At 37.1% G+C, this 12815-nt stretch overlaps 1 protein-coding gene across 1 annotated transcript in view; it reads right to left on the reverse strand.

Annotated features, from left to right (window-relative positions):
* Positions 1 to 7552, reverse strand: part of LOC145989980 (thioredoxin domain-containing protein 11) — a 60238-nt gene extending 52686 nt beyond the window's left edge. The window contains exon 1 of the mRNA XM_083125538.1: positions 7189 to 7552. Within this exon, the coding sequence (XP_082981664.1) occupies positions 7189 to 7349 (161 nt within the window). The 5' untranslated portion in view covers positions 7350 to 7552. The remainder of the gene's footprint in view (positions 1 to 7188) is intronic.
* Between the last annotated feature and the right edge of the window lie 5263 nt (positions 7553 to 12815).

Consider the following 12815-nt stretch of genomic DNA (forward strand, 5'->3'; position numbering starts at 1 on the left):
CGATAATGTTACCATGATTTTAACCCTCCATCAGTTGTGTTGTATCTGTGAGATACATGCAAGGAGTTAGAGCCAAAGCGTAATTGGAATAAACCAGCAACCAAAATAAATATGTTCTTTTTTTATATGTAATATTCATTCTTTGCAAGGTATCATAAAAGGTACTCATTGGTAAGTGCGACATTTTTTTTTACTTTCTTGGAAACGATTAGGCTTGCGCTTCTAAGCCTCTCAGTAAATGCTTTCCCTCTTTGTCTGAATACAGATAACTACAGCCTCTGCCTGGTGCCCCTTTGTCCATGGGCTTAGTAGGCTGTTTGTATCTGTGAGATACAGAGTGACCGATCTAGTTCTGGTTAATATTAGCACACTTTCCTTATAGAATTTACTGTTAGCATACGGAAAAACTCCTGAATTCATTCATTCCATGCTCTGCAGCAGTGATGGTGAATGCAATTAATACAATATCATCAGTGATAAGGGTCTGTCTGCGATTGTGATAATGCAGAGGTAAGAGAAGATAATTTGGAGACTGAACTGGAATGTGATGACTATGCAATGAACAGCAGTGTTACCCAAATAAATACATTTGATGTACGGTAACAATAAATAGCATATGGAGTGCTAAAGAAATGTCTTTAAGGTGCTTAAGAATCATCATGTGTAGTACTGAAATAAAATAAGGTAAAAATTAAAAAGTAATCATGAATATGTTAGTGAAACCGTACTAGTATCTCACAGATACAGCGTCACCAATCTTGTTATTTTTCAGGTATGACCGATGAAGGGTTAAACCAATCAAACACATCAGATAGATCATCACATATCAATATTTTTACGTAAGAAATATTCCCATCACCTGGCTTCATAATGCTAATAGACAAGCTTCCAGAGTTAAAAATGACAGGACCTTCCAACATGTTTTTATTGCTTTTTAATTATTAAGAACTTGACCATCCTCCTGATGAAGCCTCATGATGTGGTGAAAGCTACATGTCAATCTATGTGCTGTCAAATATAAACAGGCTCGTGAAAATTGCCTGGACATTTAATTTTCATTGATATTTTTACTGGGGCACAAGTGCGAGATGTACAATTCCTTTTAGACCAACATTTTATTGCCAGTGATGAAGTGAATTCTGTAGTTTTTCTGCCAACCATCTCGCAAATTATAAAAACAGATATCCATAAACAATCATGATAATAATTATATTATTTGTCACAATGCCTTTAAAGATGATAATTCTACTTCAATATTAGCACCACCATACAAATATCCAATTGTATAATTTTAGGACTAAATTCTATGTTAAAGTAACAATACTACAGAGCATTCCCCCGACATTCGCTAAAAGACTCGGCAGCAAGCGGCTCGGCATCAGCGCTTGTCTTTTCCGGGGAACGGGTCCGTGACAGTCACTTATATTAAACCTCGTAAAAAAGTTTAGAGTAACAGGGTCAGTTCTGAATAAAAGTGGAAAGAAAAATGGGGAAATAAAGTATACAAAGACATTCCGCACACCATCCTTGAGCTAAAAGAGAGTATTGTATGAAAAATCAGGAGAATTACAGTAGACAAACTTGCACGTGTAAATGCCAATTTCCTTCGGAGATGCCAGGAATGTGTTGCAGCAGAGGGACATCATTTTCAACATCTTCTCTAGTCAAGGTTAGTACACAATATGAAAACGGTAATTTTAATGGCCGACTCTAGCAACTGTCGCTGACCCGTTCACCGGGAAAGACAAGTGATGATGCCGGGCAGCTTGCTGCCGAGTCTCGTAGCGAATGTCAGGGAATGCTCTGTATAAATTAGCCATAAAACATGCAAAATTAAACACAGAAATTTAAACAAGCCATAAACAATAGTACATTGTTGAGAAAATCTACATTAAATTTATTCAATAAACAAATAAACCGAAGTCAAGGTTTGATTTAACTTACATAAGATCAGCATGGAGGGGGGATCAAGAAACTAATATAAGTAAATAACTGTAAAGAAAGGAAGAACCATAAATAATCCTTTTGTCTGAATTTGATCCAAGTACAAATGAATGTGTTCCAAAAAAGCACTATGCCATCCAAAAATTTTCACTTTTCAAGATGCATCTCCGTGTGAAAATAAACGTTTTACTTTCAGACAGTATTAATTTTATTACTCGTTAAGTGGTCATCCCGCAAATCATAGAAATGTAACAATATGCTTCCAAAATTTTATACATTAGTTTCTGCTCACGAATCACATTTTCATGCCCTAAGTTGACAGTTCTGGCACCTAACTGATACATATTAAATGTCAAATGGCAACCAAATATCGAAGTCTGGTTTCGTGAACCTGGGCCTCTCCTCGCTTACGAGAAAGTCGACAAGTTTTGAAGATTATGATTGTTATGAATGAAAAATGTGTTTTTATGTACTAAAATTTTCTGCATGTAGTAATCGTTTAGATTCTGCATGCCATTGGCTTCCTACCCAGTGTGTTACATGCTGAATTTGATGAATTATGAATTACAGTAATATTTATGTTGGATTTAAAATTGCATGCATTTTGCCACAGTCCACGGAAAAGTACCCTTCCTTACATTTTATTCATATATTATCAGTTCCTTATATCACTGAGAGAGGCAGGATACACTGTAAAAATGTAAGATTATATTGTTAAATCAGTGTTATCAGTGCTTCAAGTGAAATAACTACACTATAAATGCTCACATGCTGTGTCATATCAGTAGGAATGTGACTTTTCTACAAAAAAAGGTTTAATTAATTTTTAAAAAAGTATTATCCCAATGAAATGTTTAACTAACTTTCAATGACAAAACCAAATTGTGAGCACCTGACGAGACCACATTCAATAATAACTTTTCCTGTAAAGTAATACTATTAAATTATGAGTTGAGAAGATTAAATTATACGCAATGATTTAAAAAAAGATCTGTTTGCAGAGTAAGTAGGGATGCAGGCAAGATATGAGTATCAAAATATTAAATGTAGGAATGTCTAAAACAAAGCTCTGTAACTTTTAAGAAAAGAAAAAGAGGAAAGTTTTATGTTCAATCCTCGTGCTCAATGTCAAATTTACGTTTTTTGCAGACTGTCTCTGTAGTCAGATTCAAAGTAGAACTACTAAAAAATACACTGGCACTTCTTAACCCCTTAAGTGTGGCTAGCGTATATATACACCATCTGCATTGTGCTGATGTAGTGCGGAAGACGTATATATACGCTTTATGTTTGTTTCAACTATATTCGATTTATTGTGGCATATATAGTTACACAGACGTTTGGTGAGATAGTTCTAGCTGTAGTAGAAACAAAAAATAGTAGCAAGAGACGAAAAGAAATTAGAAGGGGAAAATTAGTTTAGTCTTCTTCTTTTTCATCTTTTTCCATACTGAATTTGATGAAAAAACCTACATTTTCCAGTAGCAACGTCTTCAACAAATTCCACACTTAAGGCGTTAACCTATTGAAAATAGCTTCAGCATGTCATTCCAGGAAAATAAACTGACAATTACTACATAAGCCCACATGAAAATTAAATGTATTCCATGGCTTGTCAGAAAAAAACAATTGACATTCCATTTTTTTAAATATAAAATCACACATTTCCAGATTGGGCAATGGTTCCGATTGTCTTATGATTTTCTTTCAAATCCCCCTAGCGGAAAGACTAATTACACTGGTCTACAAAATTCAACTTTGTAAGATTTTCGAGCACCAAAATGGGTTATCCTCATGTATTTCGACCTGCTGAACACGAATCTGGCATTGGTTTTTCCACAGCACCCTCAGTTTTTGTGTAAAGTGTACTATTCGCTATGTAATGCTATTAGGTTTCTATGATGCTCAAACAATATGATTTTGTCTCTAAATACTAATATATCAACACAAAAGTCCATAAAATGCTAGTGAAATATTTTTCATACATATCTAGATTACTTTTGGACGTTTGCTGCGCCTCTTATGGGTGCCACTACTATCCTGCAGTAGTGTCCAACAGTAGTCAGCCATCATACTTGTTGCACATTGCCCCTGATAGCATTGCTCCAATTTAGATATGGTCTGATGAAATCGTTCCCCATGTTCATCGGAGACTTGTCCAAGAGCACCAGCAGGAAAAGAATTCAAGTGTGAGTGGAGAACGTGCATTTTGAAAGACATGTTACAACAGAGCTTACGGTAAGACTGTAGTAGTTCGTTGACAAACACATCACTATTGTCTGCTCTCTTGTTTCCAAAAAAATCAGAACACAGTTTTTTGAAAGAATTCCAGCAGTCCAGTTCAAGAGTGCTCAAAGCTGTGACAAAATCAGGATCGTGAAGAAGCCGTCTAATTTGAGGGCCAACGAACACACCAGCTTTCACTTTGGCTTTAGTCAACGCAGGGAATTTCTGACGTAAGTACATAAAACCAGGTCCATCTTTGTCCATTGCAACAACGAATGACTTCATAAGTCCAAGTTTTATGTGAAGTGGTGGTAACAAAATGTCTTTCAAGTTCACCAATGGAACGTTTGCTACGTTCTTGCAACCAGGTTCCATTTGTGTACGGGCAGGCCAAATCCTTGTGTCGTATTGACTTTTTCGATCACGGCTATCCCACTCACAAAGGAAACAGCAATGCTTTGTATACCCAGATTGTAATCCTGTAAGTATCCCAATTACTTTAAAGTCAGCACAGATTTGCCACTTGTGGATGTTATATTGAACTTTATTCAACAAAAGTTCCATACTGCTGTATGTTTCCTTCATTTTAGTGGCATAAGCTACGGGAATAGGAGGATAAACATTGCTATTGTGCAGGAGTACCGCTTTGAGGCTAGTTTTGGAGGCATCAACGAATAGTCGCCATTCCACTGGTATATGTTTCAGTCCCATAGCATTAATTAGACACTTCACATCATTGCAGTAACAGAGTGAGTCTACCATGACAAAGAATGGTGTGAAGGCAGCTGACGATTTTGAAAGAAACAAACCCTTAGCATTTTTCTGTAGTAAATTCCACTGTTTCGGACGCGACCCCAGAAGTTCAGCTTGTGCCTTAGAAAGATTCAGGACCCTAACAAGATCATTCAAATCGTTTTGTGTCAGGAGATGTGGCGTCATTTCTTCGTAATCGAAATCAGAGCTTTCATTCTCCGTGTCTGTATTAGCATCGACCTGGGTTTCATCTTCCAATGACCATGTCTCTGGAGGAACGGGGACAGGTAAGGAGGAACTGTGCACTACGGGTCGAATAGCTGACTTGATGTTGGGATACTTGATCTTCTTTCTATCCTTGCCCTTCATCCCTGCTATTTTAATCATGCAGAAATAGCAATCATCTACGTGATTAGTCGGCTCCCTCCATACCATCGGGATAGCAAAAGGCATTGCAACTTTACCTTTGTTCTTCATCCAACCATTCAGACGAGACGAACAGTTCACACAGACAATATGTGGTGCCCATTTTCGATCCTTCATCACCTAACTTGCACCCGAAATAAAGATCATACAATTTCTTAAGTACGGGTGTCACATGTCGTCTGCATGATTTAATAGTGTACTCCCCACAGATGTAGCAAAAGTTATTTGGATGATTTAAACATTCCCGTGATATTGTACAAACACTAACACAACTGAACCAATAAAAAATAGACAACGAAACACTCAGCACAAGGTATAGTTACATCGCACTAATCACACTCGTCAATGAACAGTCAAACAAAGGAAGCATTTCCTCACGACTGAGAACATGGTGTTCAGAAACAATAGACAATGAGTCAGATGCACTGTTGCCATGTTGTGTACAATCGATACGCCTTGCACGAAGCTCTTTCAAGGTACTCTGTACCAATTCTCCGGCTCATATCACATTTCTCATGTAACTTAAACATTTGTCGAGTAAAGGAAAAGGATGGGGGGGGATTGGCTGATCCTGTGAGCCTAAGACTCCAATGCATTCGTTTCGAGCCCGCAGTATTAAACAGTACCAGTTGGGGGAACTTAACATGCGGGAACAAACGACACAATCTTCCTGTCAAGCGTAATATGTATGTATAGCATTGCTTATTATAACAATTCTTATATAATGAAATATTTTTAAAACTGTGGGTGCTACACAGAAACTAATAACATTTTCGGGCTTAGGGGGTCAAAATACATAAGAAACACCCATTTCTATTCTTGAAAATTTTTCATTGTTGACCAGTGTTATCGTAGAATCTTGGCAATCATTGTCACATGTGACTTGAATCTTCCTTAAAGTAATGAGCACTGTGTGAAATTTTTCAAAAAAAGTAATTTTGAACCTTCTGAAACTAATCAGCACAGTCTTCATTTTGAAAAAGTCCAATTTATGGGTAAAATAAGATGTTAGAGGTACCTTGCACAAAACACCCCATATTGCACCGTTCATGCATTGCACAGACTACCACCTAAACTAACTATGACAGTATTTAGCGGTATTATTTTAATAAGAGAACCATTTAGGGTTGTTATCAAAATTCTAAGGGAACTAAACCTGACCCTTCTACCCTAACTATGGAAGCATGTATTGAACAAAATCTTCGAAAATTTTGGCAGCAAGAATTATATAGAAATATGTGGGGCCCAAGTTCCTTTTGTTTTATTGCGACTGCGGAGTTTTAGCGATTACTTAAGATATTGTTCAATATATGCTTTCGTAGTTAGGCAGGCCAGATTTGGTTCTCTTAGCATTAAAATAAAGTCGCTAAATGCATTCTTCTACGGTTCCGATTTACTTCTACATTAATTTCCAATGTCTATGATACTTACAGTCGCTTGTCAACTGAAAATACATTGTCCATGGGAAGCACGCATGCTTCCTTAAGGTGATTTTTAAGTTGTTTCTTTGGTAAATATTTACTATCACCCAAACAGGTTTCCGATGGACAGTTTGCACTTTCCATATGTTATTTACGAAGAAAATATTGGAAGCCCTCTTGCATACTTCAGATACACCATAACTAGACATATGATGGGGAAAAGGCAGTATGTGATACTTTGATGCAATTTAAACCATAGTACAATCAACACACAAACACAACGTTATCATGTTGTTATGAATAATACAACAAATTGTAGGTGCAAGGTAGATTACTATCAATCGTTTATGAAGGAAGAGGTGGGCGTTTAAGATGGTTCAATGCTCTTTGGAAAATTTTAAATATGGTGAATACTTACGAGTTTTGCAAAGCTGCGTACGATGTAAATACTATAGCTAAAACGAAACATAGTTCTCTCCCGTATATGTACATCTTGGTAGCAAAATGACTCTCTGATGAGCCACGTGTGCTATCTTCTGCATCTCGATAATCTGAATCTGTCGACATAATCAAGGGCATTTCCAAAAAGCATGGCTGTGTTCACAATTATACGGAATGCCACCAGTTCTTGCAAGTGTCTCATAAAACCATCATCTCGTCTGTTACAACTACATGATCATATGGAATATTGACTGAATGAAACACGAAAATTATTTCCCAACTCTGAGATATTCTCCAACAGCTGATGACACTTTGCATAACACTCACACCCACCAATAACACCGGAACACGTAATCTGAAAAACGATGACTTTTCGTTCTTCTTCTGTCTAAAAATATTGAGTCGTTTATGAACGAACTGGTTCTCTCGAACTGTTCATTTCGGTGAATGGCTGTCTTTCTAGCGGGACAGGGGTGTGCGGTATCATAATTTTTGGCAGTATCTGCTGCCACGTTCTTTTTCTGCTGGAACCTCAAAAAAGATGCGCGTGGCAGTAGACTCGGTCTTTGTTTTATCGTGATTTCATCATGCTATGCAGTGGCGAAGCTTGGTCTTAAGGGGAAGGCAAGCAATGCAGTACTCCGAAAGAGTGGGAGAGGGGGTTGTTGTCCCAGTTTTTCTAGGAGAGAAAGGGCATTTTAAATAATAATAATAATAATCCTCAACTCCTCTCTCAACAGCCATGCTTGTTAGTTCAAATTCTTGGTCACGTTATTGATATAACTTGCTATTACTTACAGTTTCCCGTACACAATTTGAAATATCCATGTTTGTTTTGGTAAATTCTCAGCACACCAAACAAAAGAGAACTCTTACTTGAACCACTCGTTCTTCCCACACAAATGGAAAATGTTCCGAAAAGCTCCGAAACTAACAGAAAAGTGATACCAACTTCGTTGTAAAAATTATTGTTCACGGTAGAATAAAATAACTGACTTGAAGCTTAAAATTATATGAAGCATTGGAATAATAAGTCATTAGAACAGGAATAAAATACGCCGGTTCTTTTTTTTGACTATGTATCATATTAATAAAAATAGTATTTTGAGTTTGATAGCATTTAGGACTTAACGTTTTTGCTATTTGCAGGTCTCAGAAGAGTGTTTCATTGCTTTCTTGACATAAGTGTTATCGAAAAAACATCAGTTTATTGACTTCGTTTGTATGGAAACTCACGAGAAATATCGTGTAAATTATTTAGTAGTAGTTGTCAACACTGGCGTGGCGTTGCAATTTGAGATGAGAGAGTGTGAGGCGGACAATAGCCAGCTGTTCTGCAGATTCCAGTTCTCTCCAACGCCGGGGACAACATGTTTACCTGCACGTTTTACAAATCGTGAAAGTTAAAGTAATGCTTTAAAGTATGTTTACGTGGAATTGGAACAGTTATAATGATTTATTTCAATAATTCTGTGTTTATAATAAAGCAAATATCCATCTTCGATATCGTGTTAACACTTATATGCTTTCTGCTAGTAGTGTCTGCTGTCTGCTTGGCTCGGCTGTTTTCGAGAAGCCGAAAAGCTCCGAAAAGCAGAGCTTTTATTAGTGGTTTGGGGACCGTACCTTCACCAGCATCTACCCTTCGCCATATGATACTTCAGAAGCGTTGGTTTCCCGCGCAGTGGCTGCAAGCAGAGAGTTTGGTGCTTGCCAACGGGCTGCTGAGAGAGTTTGCGGCCGTAAAATTTCGCGAAATCGAGTGCGATAGAAACTAAATAAGGCACTCAACATTAAATACATTAAATAGTATTTTAATAGTGCAAGCAGTGCTTGCATTGCTTGTACTATATCTTCGCCACTGATGCTATGTATGCAATTACGTCTGTAACACATACTGTGAAGTTGTAGCGATTACTTCCACAAAAATGTTTGGCCGAGTCTGCTGCCACGCACGTGTCAGCAGTAAGAATAAGCGTCAAATTTGCTGCTGCCACGTAATTCGTCTGCTAAGAGTATGTTACAAATCTTAAGAACTGATTAAGACGAGAGAAATGCAAATTTATGATTAGTGGGAATGAATGTACAGGCAATTTAGAATCTTTTTTTTTAGAAAGCATTTAGCGATATTATTTTAATGCTAAAGCCCCTATCACACGGAACTGGATTTCTAGTTGGAATGCCCTAGTTGGCGATGAACTGACTTTCTGGGTAGTAATCATGGCCGCCTGGCTGACTTCTTGACTGGTTTTGAGGAATAGGACATGTTCTAATTGCTAATAACTTCTTCGACTAGATTCTGTGGAACAGCCAATCAGAGCAAAGTTTGGCCATGTGAAGATAATCTGTGAGTTTGTAAAGTAGCCTTTTTTTGTCTGTGGCTTCCGAGTGCATACAACACGAAAGGCATGTGTACAATTGAAAAAGCTAAAATATTCTTCCATACGTGTAGAGTAAACGTTGTAAAGTATGTATTTTATCAGCGCCGTTCTTCTCTACCTAAAACCATTTAATGCGATGCGATATTTTTCTCGGTTGGATAGTTATCGTATTTTAAAAGTGTGAAGTGATACGTTGTTTACATCTCGCGCGGCCGCCATTATAGGAACGAAAGACTATCGACAAGTACGGTATAACAAGTACCGTGTGAGGCGAAAACTAGCAAATGGGTAGCCAGTCCAGCGTCAACTAGAGCATTCCAACTAGAAATCCAGTTCCGTGTGATAGGGGCTTAACAGAACCTAACCTAACTACGAGAGCATTTAGGTTTATTATTAGAAGAATGCTGAGGGACCTAATCTTAAAACAGTTTTGTGAAAGTAATCGCTGCAACTTCAAAGTATGTGTTACAGACGTAATTCGCGATTAAAATTAACCGATGCGCCATCTGGTGGGATTTTCAAGAAGTACTCTAAGTAGGATACGTTGTGTTGAAGTCCTTTAAAGCATGGGGAATATGCGAGAGAGTAAGGTATACTGTTCAGGTTTTTTTTTGTTGTTCTAAATCGTTTTATGGGTCAGAACAAATTAAAAGTTTTCATCCGTTTCCACCTCGTGGGGGGGATATAACACTGTAATTCGGCAAGGAAATTACGAAGAATGCACGAGTCTGCTTACTTTATTTTTCGAGAGGTAAATATATATTACCATGAAAGTAAAGTTTCAAATTGTACTTTATAAATAAAGTTGTTTTTTTTTGTTTTGTTTTTTCTAAAAACCATGAAGCGTCTTACCCAATGCGTCCATGTATTATCGGTATTACGTATGTGTGAAATTTGGAACAGGTGCGAGTCGATTAAGGGAGAAGATGAAAATAGTTTGAGAATGACTTAATGTCAAATGTAACCAGAAAAAAAAGTGGACATGCTAATGTTACTGTTTCATTCAGTACGATGTCCTTTTTCAGTGAGTATAGCCTGGTCATGAAATCGTGAATATTATTATTAAACCAGCCATTCTATTTCGAGAAAGAACTGCAACGATATGTTCGCAATTGTCTCCTGTCCCAGCTTTTCAATAACAGGTCAATTTCAATTCCTTTATTTTCAAATAATTTCCGAGAACCCCAGTTACAACATGACGTGCAGATGATACAGCACTGCTTTAGACAACCAGTGAGTATACATAGTTTCGTCTGCATTTTTCGTGTTATTTTTGCCTATCATAATTAAATGCTTCGTTCTCAGTACAGCTTTACGTTTGTTAGAGTACCTGAAATTCACATCGCATTGGCAATATTTAAAAATAATGCGTAATTTAAACGTTCTCTACCACGCCAGTCATGACAACACGCTGCTATTTTGTACTACTGCTGAATGTAAACAAAGATTAATCCTACTTAGAGCGGCCCTATTGGAAGCGACACTAGCGCTCAGGTGGTAATTTTAATCGCGAATTGCATACATAGCACGATGAAATCACGATAAAACAAAGACCGAGTCTACTGCCACGCGCATCTTTTTTGAGATTCCACCAGAAAAAGAACGTGGCAGCAGAGACTGCCAAAATGTTTTAAGATTAGGTCCCTCAGCATTTTTCTAATAATAAACCTAAATGCTCTCGTAGTTAGGTTAAGTTCTGTTAGCATTAAAATAATATCGCTAAATGTTTTCTAAAGATAAAGGTTCTAAATTACCTGTACATTCATTCCCACTAATCACAAACTTGCATTTCTCTCGTCTTAATCTGTTCTTAAGATTTGTAACATCCTTTTAGCAGACGAATTACGTGGCAGGAGCAAATTTGACGCTTATTCTTACTGCTGACACGTGCGTGGCAGCAGACTCGGCCATAATAATAATTATTGTTATTTTACAATAATGACTATTATAAGTTAATAAAATATTCGATTTTCAATCCTAGTTTATTGTTATTATTACATATGGAGAGACTTTGCTACTCGATCCATTGTATCAGTGTTGTCACAATTGTTGTCCATTATATTTCTTATATTTTGTACAGAAAGTGTACTGAAAAACATAGTTATTGTAGTTTGTTATTTACCTTTACACAATTGTTCAAAAAAAGGCTTTAACAGTTAATATTAAATTTTATTAATAAAGTTTATATTCTGTGACCTCTCACAAAGAAAACTATAAGTTTTGGAAGTTGTAGATCCATTTATTCTTTGGATTAAATGGTAGAATATAAAAATATAACATGGTTTCTATATTATACACTAAACATTTTTCGATGTAATGCAGTTTTTACTGTGGTTATAACTTCATTTCTGTTATTAACAATAACATTCAAATTATATATTTGCAGGATTTTGGGGGGGGGGCCTTGAGCCCCTTTAGCCCTCCCTCTGGCTACCTGCCTGCTCACAACCCTACAACAGCTCCTATGTAGGCGCTATAATAGACTGATTCATTTTACTTCGCATTTCTGTCATTTTCTGCTAATCGCGAAGATAAGGATGAATGATGATTCAATTGAAGAAGGAACACTCACAAAGAACACCAAGCCAAATCCGGGATTCGAACCCGGGACCTCTGGCGGGCTGTGCTAATCAGCCGCCACGTAGGTCGGCCCAAACAGAATGAGAACTAGTTGTTCTTTCTTGGCATGTCTAGAAATTTCGCAAAGAGTGTAAAGAGGCAAATTTTTAGTCATAACTGCTATGTCTTACCTACCATATTTTTCATGCACGTCTTGTTCCATCTTTATTTTTTCTAAAGCTACTCGAGTGAGGATGAAAGGGTGATTTTTAGTTCAAACCTATCAGTATTTCTTAGACTGCCAAATGTTTGTTTTTTCTTCTGAGATAGATCAATTATATACATTTCACACATGTAATTTCTTTTCAGTCACAGTAATTTATGTTAAGTCTTAGGCCTATACGGTGTTGCAGGAATATATGATCACTTCATATTTAGACTGAAGTAGAGTTTTTGAGTGGGCAACACTATTTATTATGAGGGAAAATATGTCTCCTTTGCCCCCTCCATGGAAGAAAATCCTGCGGACGTCTATGTGACCTTGATTATATCTTTTGCCTTATACATAAAAGGTGCACCTTGCTGTCAGACAAAAGCTCTTTCTAAACGGTTCATTCTTCACCCAATATATCGTACCACCTCACTCAATAAACCTTGGGCGAAA

This window comes from Lepisma saccharinum, chromosome 7 (assembly GCF_977018435.1).
Source record: "Lepisma saccharinum chromosome 7, izLepSacc3.1, whole genome shotgun sequence".
Taxonomy (NCBI): Eukaryota; Metazoa; Arthropoda; class Insecta; order Zygentoma; family Lepismatidae; genus Lepisma; species Lepisma saccharinum.